This window comes from Dromaius novaehollandiae, chromosome 20, assembly GCF_036370855.1.
Source record: "Dromaius novaehollandiae isolate bDroNov1 chromosome 20, bDroNov1.hap1, whole genome shotgun sequence".
NCBI lineage: Eukaryota > Metazoa > Chordata > Aves > Casuariiformes > Dromaiidae > Dromaius > Dromaius novaehollandiae.
Window position 1 is genome coordinate 14510130 of NC_088117.1, and position 21265 is coordinate 14531394.

The 21265-nt window shown below is 40.7% G+C and overlaps 2 protein-coding genes across 10 annotated transcripts; both read left to right on the forward strand.

The window, feature by feature from the left end:
* Positions 1 to 3022: 3022 nt before the first annotated feature.
* On the forward strand, positions 3023 to 10068 carry LOC112990450 (uncharacterized). The gene is made up of 3 exons (XM_026112182.2): positions 3023 to 5225; positions 7154 to 7284; positions 7867 to 10068. Exon 3 carries the CDS (start codon positions 7930 to 7932, stop codon positions 9259 to 9261), a length of 1332 nt encoding a protein of 443 aa, XP_025967967.2. The 5' UTR covers positions 3023 to 5225; positions 7154 to 7284; positions 7867 to 7929; the 3' UTR covers positions 9262 to 10068.
* Positions 10069 to 10662: 594 nt separating this feature from the next.
* On the forward strand, positions 10663 to 18830 carry LOC112990446 (uncharacterized). Of its 9 annotated transcripts, XM_064524026.1 has the most exons (5): positions 10663 to 11035; positions 11535 to 11642; positions 13798 to 13867; positions 13948 to 14064; positions 16651 to 18830. In XM_064524026.1, the coding sequence occupies exon 5, from the start codon at positions 16651 to 16653 to the stop codon at positions 18016 to 18018; it is 1368 nt and encodes a 455-aa protein (XP_064380096.1). In that variant the 5' UTR covers positions 10663 to 11035; positions 11535 to 11642; positions 13798 to 13867; positions 13948 to 14064; the 3' UTR covers positions 18019 to 18830. The 9 variants fall into 9 exon arrangements, with proteins under 9 accessions (XP_064380096.1, XP_025967957.2, XP_025967956.2 ...); XM_026112172.2 differs by having other exon boundaries at positions 10663 to 11642; XM_026112171.2 differs by having other exon boundaries at positions 10663 to 11642; positions 13966 to 14064.
* Positions 18831 to 21265: the final 2435 nt, after the last annotated feature.

Here is a 21265-nt window from a genome sequence, read left to right on the forward strand (position 1 = left end):
TTTCCCTAGCTGTTGTCATTTTTGTTTAATCATTACAACTTAAAGGGACTAGCATTTGTACTTACTTTATTGCTGACTCATTTTGCTTATAGAGCTAAGGTGGAAAAACCATTTGCTTGTCTCTGTTTCTTTTCCCTAACATTCAGCAAGTGTGATGCTGTATAGATCTTGCTTTATTGTTAACACGAGCCTTTTTTTTTTTACCCAAGATTCTGATGCCAAAATATCGCAAAGTGGTAGTGCAGTTATTGACTTATTAAATCTGAGGAACCTGGTAGGTTTTCAGATGGAGAAAACCATACATGGAACATCACTGAAATCCCGTTCTGTTTCTTTAAAAAGCTGATGAAGTCCTGTAGACATTTTTAGAATATGGGCAACAGCAGTGCCCAGGTGAGATGCAAGCGTGGTGTAGTCTGACAGCCTGCCTTCAGCAGTGACTCGCCTCAGGTGCCTCGTAAGAGGCTGCAAGAAATCCTGTACCTGCCATTACAGACTCTAAGATGATTCTTTCTTATCCTGTTATCTGGTGCCCAACTGAAGCTTTTCAGAATACTGAAGAGGATTTTTCATTGTTTATCTTTGTTACATAAATTATTAATAGAAGTCTAATTCTTAATCGCAAAGCTATTTTGTGGTCAGGAGTTATGTAAATGTTTGTAAAGGTAGCAGTAATCTTAAATAATGTGTGATAACACTCCAGTATGAATCAAGTGCTGCATCAAAAAGCAACTAGACAAAAACAAACCAGAAACAGGCCCAGAAACAGGGCAAAGATGGAAGTGAGGTAAGAATGGCATGTACTAGCAAAGCATCTGTGGGTATGTGCACATTTGGTGGTCAGGTTTGCTTGAGCTCTTTACCCTTTAACAGCCCTATATCTGTCCATATTAAAAAGTATTAGGAACGTCTACACTGGGAGACAAGCATGTGGTCTGTAGCAAGCTTAGTTTGTGCAAGTTACAGTTCCAGTATCTGTATGTATTGTATTATTCTCTGATTAGACACATCTGCACAGTGAGTCTTACTGTACCCTAGATTAGTTACTTTTTCAGTTTTTTGTATATTTGTATATACACTTTTACATATATATACACATATATATATTTGTTTTTATATATTATATATAGTATATTTACTTATACACTAATATATTTAATCTTATACAAACATCTTGTGTGTGTATGTGTGTGTGTGCGTGCGTGTGTGTATACGTATACTACCAGTTGCAATCATTTTAAGTCTCTAGGATGGTTGCCTGCTAATGTGGTATTTTGTTCCTTAAATATTTGTGAAAGGGAGCAGGGACACACGCTGACAGTGAACAGGATTTACAGGCAGGTGTATGCCCAGCTGTCAACCTTGGCATGCACTGTGAAGGCACATGCCCCGAAGGGGTGTGGAAGAAACAACCACCACCACGGATATATGTGATGATTTTGTTTGGGTTAAAAACTTTTCTGCATTTGCTGAATTTCTCCTTATTTTGAACTGAGGAAGGGGGGTATGGGAAAAGAAATGGCAGTAGGGCTTTGGGGAAGTTTGGGGTTTTTTATTTTTCTTTTTCCTCCGGTTATTATTTTATATATCTCAGTTATTATTTTGTATATATATCATGGGCTTTTTTTTTCTTTTTTTCCTGGCCTATGCTTCAAGGTAAATGGGCCAAGTGATTCCTTTATGTCTTTATGTGGCAGTATCTCCAGGCCTTTAGTCTCCCTCATTGCCAGTCTCTGAACCTCACTGTTCCTCTCTTACTAGGCAAAATAAGCAGAGGCGATCAGTAAATTTCCTGTTTCCAGACAAACACTGGAAATTCGTCACTGTTATAGTGTATTTCAGGGTGGTTTTTAACACATTTGAACATTCCTTTCTTTCTAGTTAATAAACAGTTAAGGTAGTCACCAAGGAAAGCTGTGCCTGGGAAGAGGCTGAAGTCCAGTTTGCAATGGACTGTTTCCTTGTTCTTTCTGCCAGTTATTTAGAGAGAGAGACAACCGATCAGACCAAGAGCCGCATCTGTTGCTGACTTCCGTGCTTTCTTCGGCGTAGTAATCCCCTGACGTCACAACAGAGATCTCCTAGAATGGAGATTTCACTAGAGAAACTGGAAATCAAAGGTAAGCAAAGAAGTTGGGGGTCATCTCTATCTATGAAGTGACATATTTCCTTTAGAAGAGGAGAGAAGGACTCTGGGCATGAGCACAACCCATCCAGGAAATCTGCTGCACCCAAGATTAGTTGATGCAGCTCTGGTGCTGTGGTACAGTTTCAAGAAAATCAACATGAAGTCTTAAGGGTGACAGACTTCTTGCCTAATCATTTTTTGTTTGTTGATGGCTGTTTGTGGGACTATGTTTTGTTTTGGGGGGTTTTTTTGAAGTAACTGGCCTATATAATGAGCACATATAGAGAAGTTACTGTACCTCAGCTAGGTACAAGGAAGCGCCTCTTTAAGCCGTTCGGTCAGGACGCTGGGGGCACTCACAGGCCTTTATGGCCCTGACCAGCCTCTCCTGGGGCCACCACCCACACCCCTGCCCATGGGCCCTGGAGCCCATTTAAGCCCAGCCCGGGGCCTTGGTCCCTGCCCGAGCTGTGCTGCAGGCGTGCTTGTCTCTAGCTCGGCTATAGCCACACCTGCACGGGGTTGTGCAGTCACTGGACTCGAGTCTGGCCTGTGAATCTGCTTCCCAGCATGACCACGGACCTGCTTCATCACTGCAGACTTGCCCAATGACTCTTGGTTGAACCTGGACACAGCTTCTAGGTCTGCCCTGCTCCTTCGCGCAGGTGTGGTGGCCCTTCGCAGCCAGGCCCCTGCCCTGCCGGTTGGTCATCCCGTGCATCGGTGACCAGCCAGCCCTCGCTGCTCCCTGACAGGCTTTGTGGTTGTCTGTCTGTGCCCTGGTCTGAGAAATGGGAGAAATTACGATCTGCAGTTTAGAAGGAAAAAGTGACAAGAAGGGAAGCAAAAGATGCGTTTCCCTTGGCAAATATATTAACTTTCATTTGCAGAGTGGCCTAGGATGATTCTGCAAGAACAGCTGTGTGGTGAGACAGAAAGAGAGAAGAGTAGGCTCCTGTTATGTACCAGAAGAAAAAGCAATGACAGAATGGTGATGAACCGAAGATGTTGCTTAACTGTCTGAAACAGGTTGTGTAGCAAGAAAATCATACTTTTTGTTTAATAAAAGACAAAAACAATATACACGAGAAGTGCAAGATGGCCTCAAATACAGCAGGGATGCTAAGGTAGTGCCAAGTATTTTGTTTCCTTTTGACTTATGCAGGTACAAGTGGAGGAATTAATAAAATACTAATTATTAGGACAACACAGTTGCAGCCAAATTTGACTGACAGAATTCTGTTAAATATGAATCTTTCTTGTGCACAGAAAAGATGCAGACATTAATTAAAATTATCTTAGCCCAGACTTCTTCAGTTCTAGCATAAAAACCATGGCAGACTTGACCAGAAGTCAAGCGCTTCCCTGGAGATTCTCCGGGAGGTGACTCTATGTGCCCCACGGCCCTCAGTGCTCCTACCTCCAGCCTACCTGGCTGAATGCAGTCAAGAAGAAACATCCAAGGCAGCTATAGTGCTCTTAGAGTGGAGTCCCTCCTGACATTAGTCAACTATTATGAATAATATTACAGACAGATGCAGTATTAGTCACTCTAAACCAGAAAGCAAAACAAAACAAACCCTTACCTAAAGCTCTTAAAACCGTCAAGTTTAGTGATAACGCTTAAACAGAAAGAAAAAGACTATTGTTATCTCTTAGTCTGGTTTTAAAAACTTTGTATTTTGTAAGTGATAAATTCACAGATCATGATAGTTTCTTGGTGACGTTTGTTGCTTATACTGCTGGGCGGTTGAAACAAGCTGCATATGAGGAAATCGTTACTGCATTGCTAATAAAGTCTTGCAGTGCTAGCTAAAGCAGATGGAAGTCCACTGCCTTTTCCAAGAATCAGCAAGTTGCTTCTCTTGGCTCACATATACAGGCTTGCGCAAACTGTCGACTTCAGAAGCTGGCCTATTCTAGTCTGCGCGTCCGGGGCCTGAACAGTCTCGGCGTTAGAAGGACCCCTCAGGGCTGCTGAGCATTGAGCACACGCAGCAGCCGCTCCTGCTGTACAGGCTTCTCTCTCAAGAGCTCTAGATAGTTAAGTCATGACATATCAGTTTCATAACAATACCTGTATGTACAACAATAGCATTCAAATAAAATAAATGAGTTATTGGCAGCCATCTCTGAGCTTTGACAAGCTTTTTTAATAAAAGGTATGATCCTGGTGAGAGCATAAGAACTGCTTTATGAAAAGAGTCAGCTGGCAGTTGCTTTTCTGTGCTGTAGTTCACATCAGTATGAGTGTTCATAAGAAATAAGCAAGTCAGAAAAGGTTGCATGTTTATTAAGTTTTTTTCCCCAAAAAAAGCTGACTTCTTTTCATATAATGAAAGCCAAGTACAAATTCAGAGACTCCTTTTGAAAATAAGTTCAGTAAACACTTTCTAAATAAGGCTATTACTGTATTTTAGAATTCTAGGAATTTTAGCAACATACCTGTTTGAAAACATTGACCTAGAGGGTCAGCTGACGAAGTGGGCCGTTAAAGCAAAATTTCTCGTACTGAACTGAGCCAAGTCAAGTGGTAAAGGGAAGTGGATGTTAGTTGTGTAACCATCCGTTTTGCTTAGCATCAAAGTTATGAATGGTTCCTAGAGGTAATTTAGTCCTTGCAGATGTTTTCTTTTACTAGAAAAAATTGTGTATGAGCATTTTGTTAACAATATCATTGCTTGGAGACTCTACCTAATGGGCACATACAGCAACCACAGTAACACAGCCAGCCTTACTTCAGGCAGGAGCAGCCTGATCACCTATCGTTCTCCCAGTTAATAAATACGACTATTCGAGAGACTGAAATGTTTTAAAGATATGAGCATGATTTGGAGAATGTGTTATTCTATTAAACTGATAAAGTTGTTCATCTGAGAAAACGGAAGAGCAGAAAGCAAATAGATCTGCAGTACCGGAAGTTAACCAAGTCACCGGATTTCCACAGATGGCCAAAAGTACTAGTATAATTGCAGAGGAAGCAGATGTTGAGGAGGCAAGCGAGGTTGCATGGTCTCCCCTTTCAAAGGGAGCAAGGAACAGAACTCAGGTTGAAGCAGTGGAAAGCGTGAAGTGCTAGACGAAGAGACTTTGAACTGTGAGTAAATACACCGTATTTTGTTTGATTCCTACTGCGTTCAGGAAAGCACAATTTCTTGCATTCTTGGGAGGTATTTAGACTGCACCTAACAAACATGGATTCCATTAACAATTATTTTCTCCTTATATAACAACTACAAGATGCTGAGGTTTTGGCTCACTGTACAAGGCAAAATGGGTGGCAGTGCTCCATAGAACAGCTATTAAAAGCAAGGTCTTTTTCAACTTTGTTGATATAACATACATTACAGTAAAATGCTGTCTTCCGGTTTCTTCTCTGTATTGCTAGGGGCATTCATCTAAATAGAGGCGGTCCACAGTCGCTAATGTATTTTAAAGGCTCTTCTTTTAAAAAAGAGGGATATTTTTCAGCTTCTGATAGCACAAAATATGTTTTCAATAGCTAAAAGAGTCTGTAGTAATATCGGTCATGGTGAAAGAGTAGTTATTTGCCCAGCATTCAAATGTCACCTTTTATGAAGTGAGGTTTTGCCAATATATGTTCATTTGAACGAAGGACAGTACAAAGCATGGCAATAAGTATCTCTTAATGAGTACATATGCAGAATCCTTTTTCAGAATGGCAATGGCTATTCCTGCTCAGAAATTACTGCCCTGGCAACAGCCAAGATACAGCTTTGCTTTTCTTTTCTTTTTTTTTTTTTTTTTCTTTTTTTAATAATCCTGCTCCAGCTAGAAAAGAGAACCTTTTAGTCACCAACTTAAGTGGACACCAGCTAATGTCTGCAGCCTGTGGATTCTCAAAGAGATGGCACAGGCTTGAACTCAAAATTATATTTCATATTTAGGAATTGATGCCATCCGTTTCTTGAAAAATTTATATATTAACTAAGCTCCCTGAGATCAGCTCAAGATAAAAGACAGACACGTCATCAGAGGTAGCAGCCACTGGAGGTTTCCAGAAATTCTTTTAAAAATTCCTTGAGGGCAAAACAGCAGGTTATTTAAACAGATGATATGTATCTCTAAGCATCTCTCTAGTTTTTATAGACTTCTTTACATAAAAGAAGTGACTCATTCCTTTCTTGTCCCTATCCATAAAATTACATTCGTAATTACTGTTCATGCCCTAGAAGGCCACAGGAATTCCATAACAGGAATCCTAGTTTACTTTGTCCCAAATCAAGTGCATGATTATGCTTTTGACGTGCTAAAACTACTCTGTTAAAGTGGCTGAACAACTGTTTCTGTTCCAGCAGGCCTGTTGGTCTTAAAAAACAGGCTATTAGGATGAATTTGCATTGCCCAAATCAAGTATTGTATTCATATGACATTTCTGAAGAGAAACTACACCAAAGCAGTTTGTTTTCAGCTGGTTAAAAAAAGATGTGAAATGCAGGGGAAGGTGTAAGTGGACTTCTTGCTTTGTGTAACTCATTAAAATGGCAACTTCTGTGCCTCTCCCTTTCCCTTTTTAACAATAGCTAGAACATAGCAGTGTTCCAACAGGGAAATGGGGTAAAACAGGAATAACAATAAACATTTGAAGACCTTTGGTGCAGTTTAATTAATAACTGATGATGCAGCACCACTTTTCACAACTTCTATATATTTTTTTTATCTTCTTTATGCAAATATGATTGATAAGGTCCTGTTTATTTACTACTGAGATAATGATAAAAATGCATATTTTAATTTTAGCAGTTAATTGAGCAGGCAACACTAAAAATATTTAAAGCAGGTGGAATGAGATATTTCCTGCAAAACCAAGTAACTGTGACCTTTCTTAGCAGTTTAGAAAAAATATTCAGCACACACAATGTAATCTTAAAATTAACAAATACCCTTGCTGGAAAGGGGAAGATGTACAGCTTACATGACAATTCTCAGAGAACAGTACACAGGACTTTAGTTTAGAGAATGGGTCATTATACATCTTCTAAAATAACTTATTTTATTTTGTAGGCCACAGAAATGAAAAAGAACAGCTGAGCAACATCTTGGATTTGCTAATTACACCAAGCTGCAGTGTTTTCATCATGTTCTTCAAACCTAGAACTCTGAAGTCAGTGTAGAGCTGCAACTAATGCAATTTTGTGAGTAATTAGAAAGCGGTCATTATTCAACTGGGATTGAATGCATGCAAAAGAGGACAGAACACCTACAAATGATACTGACTCTTAATGGTTAATTGTTGGGATGTGTTGTTCTGATGTGTCACATTTTATCATGCCATTATGGCCACCCATAGCAGAGTTTGGTTGTGTTTTAATTTGCCTTCCATCTGCTTGATGATTTAGCATGTGTAAATTAATATTAAGCTGTATTGTTATTGAAAATCTTCACTTTGTGGTCAGATTTGGTACCACCTTACTCAGAGAACTTGAACTTTCCATGGCAAGGTTAAAAGGTTCAGTTGGGCATGTAAATGAGTTGAATGGTCCCAAGATTCACATCAAGTCCTACTGAAATCAACTGCCAATTTAAAACTGTGATCTAAGACTTCATCTTTAGTGGTAAAATCAATTTACATGTAAAGTAATATCAGCCATTTAAACATGTGAAAAAATCATTCTTTCCAAACCTCCTTTTCTAAATGATGTTGAATACAGTTCAATGCAAAGCATTTCTTTCTTTGGCAATGATTGAAAGTGTGCTTTTTTTGTTCTTTCTTTTAGAGAAAGTGAATGGAAGACTGAGTGTACAGCAGTGTGCTCAGTTTCAAGTTGTGCTGTTCAGCAATGATACACTGTGGAAAAAGACACATTTGTGCTGTTGTTGCATGTATCCTTATATTTGCAAGCATTTTAATCTGTTCCAGGAAAGGTACTCATCTACGTAATAAAATAACTAGAAAAATCTTCCTCCAGGCAACAACTATCAGTCCAGCAGGTCAGCTCTGTAGAGGAAAACCTGCTCAAAATGTAATAACACCCTTAAAAGATAACAGAACTTTTATCATTGCCTCGTACTTTGATGACAGAGAAAGCAAAGTCACCCGTGTGATTGGGATTGTTCACCATGAAGATGTAAAAGAACTTTACTGCTGGTTCTGCTGTCAGCCTCATGGTGAAATACAGGTGACCAATGCCGAAATTGATGTTCATTCCGATAGATTTGGATTCCCTTACGGTGCAGCAGACATAGTTTGTCTGGAACCCCAAAACTGCGATCCAACACATGTGTCGATCCATTGGTCCCCACATGGAAATATTGACCAGCTGCCAAGTTTTGAAATTAGAAACCGCAAGGCCGAGACCTTTTCTGTTGACTTCACTGTCTGCATCTCTGCCATGTTCGGAAATTACAACAATGTCTTGCAGTTTATACAGAGTATGGAGATGTATAAGATTCTTGGGGTACAGAAAGTGGTGATCTATAAGAACAGCTGCAGCCAGCTGATGGAGAAAGTTTTGAAGTTTTATATGGAAGAAGGAACCGTAGAGATAATTCCCTGGCCAATACATTCACACCTCAAGGTTTCTTCTAAATGGCACTTTTCTATGGATGCCAAAGATATTGGCTACTATGGACAAATCACAGCTTTGAATGACTGTATATATCGTAACATGCAGAGGAGCAAGTTTGTAGTTCTTAATGATGCTGATGAAATAATTCTTCCCCTTAAGCACCCAGACTGGAAAACAATGATGAGCAGTCTTCAAGAACAAAACCCAGGGACTGGCATTTTCCTCTTTGAGAATCATATCTTCCCTGAAACCATATCCACCCACACGTTCAACATTTCGTCCTGGAATAACGTGCCAGGTGTTAACATACTGCAGCACGTTCACAGAGAGCCAGACAGGAAAGAGGTTTTCAATCCCAAAAAAATGATAATCGATCCGAGAAAGGTGGTTCAGACTTCGGTCCACTCCGTCCTACGTGCTTATGGGAACAGTGTGAGTGTTCCCGTGGATGTTGCCCTTGTTTATCATTGTCGAGTGCCCCTCCAAGGAAACCTTCCCCGAGAGTCCCTCATCAGGGATACAACGCTGTGGAGATATAACTCGTCATTAATCATGAATGTTAACAAAGTGCTACGTGAAACAGTACCGCAAGCTCAAAAGTGAAACCTTGGTTGTAAGGAAGGAAAGTGGAGAGCGTGTCCATGGCGGGGGCAGAGGGTATCACTTAAAGCTCACATTGGAAATATTTCCAGACAAAGATTGTTGTAAAGCTTTGGGGGAAACGTTCCTTTTATGCACTGTATGAGGGTAAATCTATTTTATCTGTGACCTGAAATAAGGCACTCAGTGAAGATAATTTCAGAACTAAAGAGCTTGTATTTGAGTCAAGAGAAGCAATTCAATTAGTCCTCAGTCCTCTGACTTGTAGAGAGGTGTCTGGAGAACTTTGGCAAAAGCCTGATGATACTGTTACATGTTGTTGCAGGAAACCTTATGAATCAAAATTTTTTTTGAACTCAGGGACTCATCACTTTGTAGAAATAATATATATCTTTAGTTACAAAAGTTAAGTGCTGGGTAAGCTAAAATTTTAAGTGCAGCAGTTAAACTAAGAGAGGCATTGCAATAAGCATTTAACATTACGTTCTCCCCAGTAATACACTGCAGATTTAGGATCATCTGTTGTTCACAGGAGGCAAATCTTAAAATTTATGGCACTCACCATTAGAAAATATCCCACCAAGAATGTTCATAGAACTTAGAGTTCCAAATTGGGCATTATCACGTGAATGTCCACAGTAGCAGTTGCTGTCTCTAAGATCCAAAGCTTGAACAGTAGAGCTTATAAGGTAAAAGTACTAGTGTGAATGACTGGATTTCATCATCATGTAATTATCAGAGTTTCATTTATTAGTTTTCACTGATTTGCAATTTGAAAATATAATGGCTCATGTGTGTTTCTCTATTTTACACGAAGTTAGTGAGACAAACGGACAAACGTGGGCGCCGAGTCCAGAGGGCCGGGGGGCAGCCCGGGTACGCTGGCTTCTTCCGTGCGGTGCAGTGCCGGGGCGTCGGCGGCGCCAGGCCCGCCGTCAGGGCCCAGTGAGCGGCGCTCGCGGAGCCGCCCCGGGCCGCGCCCGGCCCCTGCCCGCTCCTCTGCCGCCCCCCGGGGCCCCGGCAGCCACCGCGCTTCGCCCGCGACGGCGGCGGGCCGGGCCGGGCCGGGCCGGGCCGGGCCGGGCCGCGCCGCTCGCTCGGGGGCGGGGAGCCGCCTGCGCTGCCGCTGCCCCGCGGCGGTCCCGGGAAGCGCGTCTGGCGGGGGCTCCCCGCCGCCCCCGCCGCCCCCCTGCGCCCCGGGGGCCGCTGCCGGCGCAGGGGACCTCCTCCCCGGGGGGGGGCCGCTGCCGTGCGCGGCGCCCCGCCGAGGGGCGGCACCGGGGCGGCCGGGGCGCCGCGACCCCGGCCGCGAGCGAGCGGGGCGCCGGCGAGTCCGCCCGCATCGCCGGGAGGGGCGCGAGCTCCCGGCCCCGGCGGGGCGACCGCGGGCGCGGGCTCTTTGCGCGTCCCGCCGCGTCTCTGCGCGGGGGGCGAGCAGGCCCGCGAGTCCCTGGGCCGCCCGGGCTGCGGCGCCAGGAGCGCTGCCGGCGCCAGCAGGGCGGTGCCGCGGCGGGAGTCGCCGCAGCGGCCGGTTGCGGTCGCGCCGCGGGGGCCGGGGTGCGCGGCGCTCCGGGGCCGCCGCCGGGTCGCGGCCTCGTGAAGGCGCTGGGAAGGCGGAGGGCTTCAGCGTGCGGCGCCTGCTCGGGAGCCTGTCGCTGGCTTCCCTGCGCTTGCGCCAGAGGCTTGCCAGGCTCAGGATGTTGTTTCCATCCCGCAAGTAGCATAATCGGGTGGCAGTCGGCTGTAATTTTGGGGTACTGGTGTTAACCCCTTACTGGTAAATTAGAAGTGTTTATTAATTGTACAACAGGTTTTTTTTTTTTCTTTTGAATCTTCATCAGCATACACTCCCAGTCTGGGAGTTTACTTTTAGATTTAAAGCATGTGTAACTCCTGAAAGAGTGGTTTCAGTGCGAAAGACAAAAAGCTGGGGGGGGGGGGGGGAGAGACCTTTTAACTATTGTCCTGCAGCTCTTATTTTGCTTGAACTGTTTCTTTTCAAAGAACACAAAAACCAATTGTTACAATTGCTTATGATTGTGTTTACAATTGGATGTGCGATAGATTATAAAAGAAAAACCTATGCATGTGCAGAAAATTATATGGTTTGCTTTTGTGCTAGGCCTAATACACAACCGAGTATTATGAAAGTATGCTATACGCTACCTTCTTCAAATTGAGAATAGAAATGGCCAACTTAATCTATGTTAGAGCAATATTTTACCACCAGTGGAATAATATTGCCCCCAGTTTAACCTTCAACCAATAAACGTCAGATACTGGATCATGTAAAAGTGGAAGAACCACTGGAACTGCAAAGAGTCTTTCTGCAAAAAAAAAAAGATCTATCAAGAGATTAGAGATGGACAGTCTAGATTAAGATGGTAAATGATTATTAGTCTTTGGAACTTTTATTTATATTTAAGCATAAGTGCTTTATATTGTTACTTTTGGCAAAGCAATAAGCAGAGGGTATAGAATACCTTTTATTAAAAAAAAAAGTGCCACTTCTATTTAGTTTGACCATGGATGGTTCAAAGATAAGGCCTTCATCATTCCTGTACTACTGAATCTAGTGCTGCTTATTAGCAGCTGAAACTTTGTAATCATCTCTCTCTGTTGCCCCCTGAAATACGTTTATTCCTCACCACAACCACAAGTCAGGAGGTGTAGGGATAAAGTGATAGTTACCAAAAATTAAACTCAGTGTAGTCTTTGCAAACAATTTTGACTATCAGGAAAGATCTTCAGCTGTAGCAATACAAAGAAAACAAATTCAAAAGGAAGGCCATATTGTAGGCAATATGTGGGGAAGATTAATAATGGCCTGAGGACCACTCTTGAACTAAATTAGCACTTTCATTCAAGTTTTAGTAAGAATAATGTTAACTGTGGAAGTTAAAGATGATGGGAATGAAGGTGTGAAGACAAGAGTTACTATAGCAAAGATTAAAAACAAAAACAACACTGCAGTTGGAGGGTGCAACTGAATAATTTCCATTCCGAAATTCTGGGAAGACAGACAAGCTATTGAAGAACCAATAACAGAAACTTAATAAATGTGTCACAATCGTGGTGTTGCAATGTGACAAAAAAAAAAAAAAAAAAAAAAACAGGAGTTATTGTTTTGTTTAAGAAGGGGGGGAGGTCATTTAGGTGTCTGCAAGTGTGATCTTGATTGGACACAAGGCTTTAGAGTAGCGTTTAGAAGGAAGACAACTAAGAAATGAGAAATGTGATTAGTTCAATCAGCTGGGACAAGAACTCTTTAGTCTGACCTTGTTAAAGAAGAAAACACGTTGGGTACCTGCACTCTCGGGTGAAAGACGAGGTTGGTGTAGTAATCTCAGGCTGATGACAGACAGGCTCAGCTGTATCTGTGCAGTGTGATCATACGTTAAGAAAGAATGTTCCTTACAAGGATAGGGGCTTATCATTGTCATTTACAAATGGAAGAGGACCATACATTTCTTGTTCTTCTGTGCTAGAGAGTAATTGAAACCGCGCCAAATGCAGAGCAGCAGCTGACCAAGAAGAGTGTTTCTTATGAGTAGAAATTAGAGCAGTCTGTCTTGTTTAATGAAAAACCAGAAAAAAAGGAGACTAGGAGGGATATGACTCCATAATAGTATGTAAATGCAGTAGGGAGGAAGAAACACTATTTAAAATTAGGGGGAATACTGAAGAAGAATAAACTGGTGCAAAGTAGTTACTGATAGTGTTAGGTTAATTTAGTATTAAAGCACGTAGCAGATCTGCATGGTTTGTATTATGTTCTATTTTAATAGTAATTGTAAATATAATAATAATATAGTAATAGTAAAAAAAACACAAAAATAGAAACAGTTATTGTTATTAGAAGTAAATCAACTCTTTGAAATATGCTGGAAGCATATTTTTTGCAGCTAAAATTTGCTAATAGACATACTTTATGTAATGAAGGAGTAGAAATATAATGTTCCTGATTAATCTGCCTGATTAATCCTGATTAATCTGATTAATCTAAACATAGGTATTTGTACCAGATTTTTATGGTATTAATCTCAGGAGATCAAAATTCATGAATCACATATCAGAAAACAGTAAATTTAATCCTCCAAATAATTAGGACTTTCTTTTTCTCTAAGATTCTGTTTTGGTATGCCTTGACTTCTATATTTTGTTCTTTTTCTCTGTTTCTGTAATCTGCTGTTGTTTCAGCGCTCTCTCATACTTCCTCATCAGAATCTGTATTCACCCATTTAATTAGGCCTTTAACATATTGCTTACAAAATTTGTGTCCAACAAATACAAATTATCTTCTTTGTATAGCAAGCTTTTCTAGTTCTCTTTAAATATGTGTATGAACTGCAACATGCAAGAGTAAGTTCCACAGGGAAACTTAACTATGTAGACTTAAAAAAAAAAAAAAAAAATCACCTAAGAACCTAGATTTGATTTGCTTGACCAATTCCTCATGCAGGTTTATAATTTAAATTAAGTTGTTGGAAGGCAGCTGTATGCCTTGCTCAAAAGAAGGAAAACTTGTTTTTCTGGTAGGTGTGGATGCTGTTACTGACATTAAGGCACACCAAGCATTTGAAATAAAATGTGTTGGCAAGTACCTTAGGTATTGTATCTACATTTTTTTTTTCCCTCGTCTCATTCTGTATTGAACAATTCTTGCAATTTATCTTAAAAACTTTAAAGTGTTTTTCTTCTGAATAGAATTGAGCAATTGGAAGATATACCATACCAAAAAGTAACCTTCTGGAGAACCAGTTGGAGAACTAAACAAAACTTCACTCCTCTGTCTGCTTTTAAAAGGTATGTTTGCTTTCAGCTGCTCCCTGTTCAAAATGCAGTTGAAAAGATTGTTTTTCATTATTTATAGCCAACAAAAGCAGAAGAAACAACAAAATAACAGGTAATAAATTAATTACATTTTTTAATGTTGATATGTTGTGATATTTCTGTAGTAAAGATTATTTATTCTATAGGACTGAACAATATTTTACGTAAGATCAAGGATAAATGTTAAATGGGACGTACTGTATGTTGTAAGAATGCTAAGTTATATAAAAACCTGAGAATAAGATTAGTAAATGTTCAAGGTAAGCTTTTTGCCTAACTTTAGAATGTTTGTTTTAAAAAAAAAGGCTTACAAATTTTGAGTTGTTCTTAGTCACAATTCTCCAGCAGAAAGTTGTATGACAGTATCAGGCTTTTAACCATACACTTGTTTTTGGTTCTGCTCTAAATTTTAAGTATTTCTGGGGGAGATTCTCCACTTCAGAGACACAATGAAGTCAGTGCAGCCTGCTGCTGCTGTTCCGCCTTGTCCCTAGCGTGGTGTGGTGAGATTTGTGGTGCCCTATGACAATTCGGCACTGCAAAGCAAATTATTGGGAGCTGTCGAAGGCTGCTATAAATCATTTCAGTCTTTGAAAATGGGGCATTTTAAGGGTTATGTTGTGACCTTATATCTTTTTACTTTTATTTCTGAGGGGAGAGCAATTGGGGGAAGTATTGCTCATTCTTCTGAAGGCTTGGGCAATTATCTTCTGCCTAAATGTGACTGAGATTCAGAAGTTAGATTACTAATTTTGGAAAATTTGTTAACACAGAAAAGCAGGCCCTTAAAGAACTTTTCAAGCCAAATGGTGAAGTTGTCAGTGAACTTAGGCACTTCCAAAATTATGGAGGTGCTGAGTATGATCTCTGGGTGAAAACTATAGATTTTTAGGTGTTTGTATGCTTTCTAGATTTGTCTTATTCTTACTTTGCTCCTATAAAGTTAAAATAATAATATTCTGTTATATCACAAAAGTATATTGAAGTAGAAGCTCTCAAAATATCTTTATACAATGTGTGAAATATATATTAAAAAAAGGTCTAATTCTGATTTTACAATAGATTAATAACATTTTTTTCCAAAACATGTTACTCAGAGATTTAGTATGTGCATACTCTCTGAAGATACTTAAAAAACATAGCAAGTAACTACATTATGACTCTTGAGAAGCAAGTGGAAGGACAAGAAATATGACAAACTTCCAAAATCTACTACATCTATGATATTGCTACCTGCTTTCTCTATAAATTATACACATAAAAATCTGGGTCTTTTGGCAGCACTGATATTCTTCTCAGCAGCTGACTCTATGCAGCAGTGACATGCCTACTAGAAACTCCTTCATCTTCTGCAGTAGAATCAGTTTATTCCATGTGGGAATTTTATCCCACTCTTGCTGGAAGTCGGGGACACTTTCTCCTACCCAGTCCAGTTTTTATGATTTAAGTAAGTGTAATTTGATTAATCTGGGGCACTCTTCTTCCAAGAATGCGTGTGGTACAAGCAGGCCTTTGAAGAGGTTTGCTGTCCCCTTACTACTCATTATATCTGGATCTCTAAAGATGAATTTGTAAAGAAAATTTTAATTTGAGCTCCACTTGCAGAAATTACTGCTTAAGGGTGCCATGAGCTCCCTTTCAAACCTCAACACCTGCCAGCATGTGATTGCTGCTGAGGACTTTGGCCCTCCAGGTGCTCAGGGGTGACTGTGCCTGCAGCAGCAGGGGAGGAAGACCTCACCCTCCAGAGCTATGCCAAGGGCTGCGGGCATTACAGCACTGTCAGCAGACCCAGATCTCCAGTGAGAATAATATGAGGCTGCCTTCCGTACAATCCCTGCCTTACACAATACTAAGTATGGTAGCACTCCTAAGTGGAACTGTTTTATACTTCCATTGAGTCACTTGTCTTCTGCTGAATTGTATCAAATGACCTTTCTCTGTATGTACTGTCTCACCTATGATGAACTGCAGGTTAGGGAATTTACAAGTTACAGATAGTATCTGGACCATCATGTATAATAGTCCCTAATTGCCATGTTTTCTATGAACTTGCTTAATCCTGTATTCATTTCAGTCATAATTTTGCCCCTAATTTTTCTGTGGTAAGCCCAGCTGCGTTTTGTTTGTGTGTAATTTACTTATACACTGTGTAGAGAAAACAAACGTGGTTTTGTTTTGCTTTAAAATTACTGTATAATTACTTAATTGGATGTTCTAAAATCTGGATTATGGAAAATAATGAGCAATGGCTTCCTGTTCTGCTGCTTATTGATGGTCATATATACCTCTATCATATTCTCTCACAGTACCTAAAGAAACTTCCATGTACAGGAACTGTTCCATTCCTCTGACATGCAGGGACATTCAGAGAGTCACGGACAGTACTGTTCATTAAAGGCATGATCTGTGACTTGTTTTCCATAAAAGCACATTGACCAAGTCACTGATAGGTCAGTGCACAGTAATAGATATTTGTCCCCTTATCTTGTTTACGAAATTCTTGAGCAATGAACATAAGTCAATATTATCTAATGTTATGCATTTTCTTTCTTGCAGATGCGGGAGTGTAAACTGCAAAGACAAAGAAATTTGCATCCACATTTAGATAAATTCAGAAAGTTCTGTGGTGGGAAAAAATCTTACTTCGCTGCTGCTGTGTGCATTATTACTCTAACCTCAATGGTCACAATTTCTTATCTTAGGTTACAGAGACTTTCTCTCCTGCCAAAAATAATTCAAGAAGGTAGCAAATGTCGAGGGGAAATTGCCAATAACACAATAACAGCATTAAGGGGTAACAAAACTTTTATCATTGCCCCATACTTTGATGACAGAGAAAGCAAAGTCACCCGTGTGATTGGGATTGTTCACCATGAAGATGTAAAAGAACTTTACTGCTGGTTCTGCTGTCAGCCTCATGGGAAGATATATGTATCAAAATCAAAAATTGATGTTCATTCCGATAGATTTGGATTCCCTTACGGTGCAGCAGACATAGTTTGTCTGGAACCCCAAAACTGCGATCCAACACATGTGTCGATCCATTGGTCCCCACATGGAAATATTGACCAGCTGCCAAGTTTTGAAATTAGAAACCGCAAGGCCGAGACCTTTTCTGTTGACTTCACTGTCTGCATCTCTGCCATGTTCGGAAATTACAACAATGTCTTGCAGTTTATACAGAGTATGGAGATGTATAAGATTCTTGGGGTACAGAAAGTGGTGATCTATAAGAACAGCTGCAGCCAGCTGATGGAGAAAGTTTTGAAGTTTTATATGGAAGAAGGAACCGTAGAGATAATTCCCTGGCCAATACATTCACACCTCAAGGTTTCTTCTAAATGGCATTTCACGCAAGATGGAACACACATTGGCTACTATGGACAAATCACAGCTTTGAATGACTGTGTATATCGTAACATGCAGAGGAGCAAGTTTGTAGTTCTTAATGATGCTGATGAAATAATTCTTCCCCTTAAGCACCCAGACTGGAAAACAATGATGAGCAGTCTTCAAGAACAAAACCCAGGGACTGGCATTTTCCTCTTTGAGAATCATATCTTCCCTGAAACCATATCCACCCACACGTTCAACATTTCGTCCTGGAATATCGTGCCAGGTGTTAACATACTGCAGCACGTTCACAGAGAGCCAGACAGGAAAGAGGTAATCAATCCCAAAAAAATGATAATCGATCCGAGAAAGGTGGTTCAGACTTCAGTCCACTCCGTCCTACGTGCTTATGGGAACAGTGTGAGTGTTCCCGTGGATGTTGCCCTTGTTTATCATTGTCGAGTGCCCCTCCAAGGAAACCTTCCCCGAGAGTCCCTCATCAGGGATACAACGCTGTGGAGATATAACTCGTCATTAATCATGAATGTTAACAAAGTGCTATATGAAACAGTACCGCAAGCTCAAAAGTGAAACCTTGGTTGTAAGGAAGGAAAGTGGAGAGCGTGTCCATGGCGGGGGCAGAGGGTATCACTTAAAGCTCACATTGGAAATATTTCCAGACAAAGATTGTTGTAAAGCTTTGGGGGAAACATTCCTTTTATGCACTGTATGAGGGTAAATCTATTTTATCTGTGACCTGAAATATGGTACCTTGTAATAATCCAGAGTGATCAAGCTCTAGTACAGAACTGAGTTCCTCAGATAAAGTCTCTCCTGCAGCTTTCTGAATGTGAGAGCAGAGGCACAATGATAATTTCTCTTTTAACTGCCTGTAAGTATGAAAGGGCATCATTCAAGGCATAGGAACTGACCCTGCTGGAATAAGATTTTCCTGCTTTCTCTTTTTCCTTTCCCACTCTCACAGATGTTGTGCCTAGTACAACATCCTGTAAACTGCCTGAAGAAGCAATGAATGAGTTTTTGGTTATCTGTATCTCTAAACTACTGTGTGGAAAAAAAAATAGAGCTGCATTTAGTGGCTGCTGAAAAATACAGCTGTGTTTAGTGGTGTCTCTTAGACATGGCTTGGAACAGCATCTTCCAGATGGAGACCCACATTGGCATTTACACTGGAACTCATTAGAATGACAGCTGGAGAATAGAAAAATACACCAACTGCAGCACTAGGTCTATCATGTATTGGAGGTACCTCTTTTTAAGGGAAACAGGAATTTGTAGCAGAGCTGTGTCATTTAATGTCAAATACAAAAGATTGATGTAGATGGTATTACCTCTTCTGGCAAGTATAACATGAGTTCGTTTTCAATAAACAATTATCAGTATGACTCAGATGATTTAAATCATGCTAAAAGCTGTAAGCCTATAAATATAGGCTGGAATTAGAACTACAATCATTAGTATTAAAAATAGCATTCCTGAATTCTTGTAGTTTGTATGTTATGACTTGGGTACAAAATTCTTATGTATCAAAATTGTGTAAAAGATAAACTAACGCATTGTGAAAATGACTGAGTAAATATACCTGTTTCAATTTTTAAAAAGACAACTTACATTCTTGGGAATAGGGTTTGTTAAAGTGGTGACTTATTGTAACACTAAACATAGCTTTTAGAGTTTTGCTAACTCAAACAACTGCATAAGTCTGTGAGAGCTGTAACTTTAACAAGGGTGGCACCTTTTTTGCTACCACAGCTGTTCTGAATTAATTAAGAGGGAAGTGCTGCTTTGTGTTGGAATTCTCTAAAATAGTGGCAAGGGATACAGACTGATGATGTGAACTGAAGGAAGACTGTTTCCATGTGGGAAGACAGTAAGGAATGATGGCTACTTATGATACAATACTTTTTTTTGAGGGGGTATTTTTTTCCCCCCCAGGCCTTGAAGACTCATAACAACCTGTTTCTTCATTCACCAGAATCAGACACCAGGTAGATTTTAATTCTTTATATGGCTGGTAAGCTGTTTTGTGTTGCTTCATTATGTGGGTGTAAAGTTACAGATCTTTCTTTCCCAACCACTATGTAAATAAGCACAATGTAATTATTCATTTCTAATCTAAGGATCAGATGGAAAGAAAAACAAGTGAAAAAATACACTCACTGTAATTTCTCACTTTTAGTCATGTGTCATATTTGCTAAGCCCCACAAGCAAATTTTTTTTGGGGGGGAGGGGAAGGGGGAGATTAGAGTGAGCTTTTTTTTTATTTAGCTTTTAGTCCATCACATTTTCATTGCCTCTTCTGTTCTGTGGTGGCGCATACTTATATCCTTATGAAGCTCCTTCATTAGCAGATAACATCATTAGTCATCAAATGTCCATGTGAAACTTCTATTTGGCAGTCTTCAGGAAACAGTCTGCAAGTAACTTTGTAATCATGGCTGCAATAATCACCAGCTGCTATTAGACTTATGCTAAAACCTTGTTTTATAAAACTGAAAGGGTAAAACTAGAAGATAGAGTGTATCAGAGGCCTCCCATCTTGCTTGTCTGCTTTCATGCTCTGCCACAGCAGAGAAAAGGCAAACTTAAGAATATTAAGTTGTTCAAAATTTTTTGGAACTTGGGAAATACCTGTAGCAGAATCCCTTTCCCACCAGTATTTCACAGCTTTAACAAGCTGTAGTAGCTGCTTCACGGTCGCAGCATCTGCCAAGATGATATAGATCAGGAAACTTTGGAAGCTCTGGTAATGTCAAAGGTGCCTGCTGCAATGGTAGCAATTTGCTTGGCAAGGGGCCAATTAGAATTAGAGGCTCATATAGCTTAGAAGGTGCATCTGGAGGTTTGCAGTACAACTCCCTGCTCAAAGCAGCGTAAGGTAGGATGGTCTCAGGTCTTTGTCCAGATAAGCTGGACACATAACCTATCTGGGCAACCTGTTCCAGCGTTAAACTACCTCATAGTGGAAACTTTTTCATTAGAGCTTGCTGGAATTTCTCTTGTTGCAATTTGTGACCATTGGCTCTTGTCCTTCTGCTGCAAGACTCTAAGAGAAGTCTGACTTTGTCTTCTCTACATCCTCCTATTAGGTAGTTGGCGACTGCAGTAAGATGTCTACCACTCCCCCCCCCCCCCCCCCCCCAATTCTCTCCTGAAGGCTGGACAAACCAAGCTCTCACACCTTCTCTTTAGACATTGCATACTCCAGCCCCCTATCCATCTCTGAGGCCTGTCACTGGACTTGTTCCAGTACGGTAATACCTGTTTTATACTCAGGTGCTTAATATTGGACATAGCTGCAGATGTGATCTCAAGTCCTGAACAGAGAGGAAGACTCCCTTCTCTTGACCTGCCGGCTATGCACTGGCTAGTACAGCTCAGTATACAGGTGTCCTTCTCTGTCACGTCTTGTTGAAGTACTGAGTCCTGTTAAATTTGTTGTGCACCAGAATGCTTAGATCCTTTCCTGTAAACCTGCTCCAATCTATACTGTTGCGTGGCATGGTTGTGTCTCAAGTGCAGGACTTTGCATTTGCTCTCATTAAACTTCATGATGTTTCTGTCAGCCCATTTCTCCTGTCTGTCAAGGTTCCTCAGACTAGCATCCCTACTCTTTGGTATATTAATGGCTTTCTCTTCCCATGATGCCCCCTCTCGCAGCCAACTTCATATTGTCCAATAACTTGCTGAGAGTATGCTCTGTTGCATCATCCAGGTCACTAATAAAGAGGTTCAATGATATTGGCCGCAGTACTAGCTGTTGAGGAACACTACCTGTAACTGGTTTCCAGCTGGATTTGCTAGCATTGATCACCA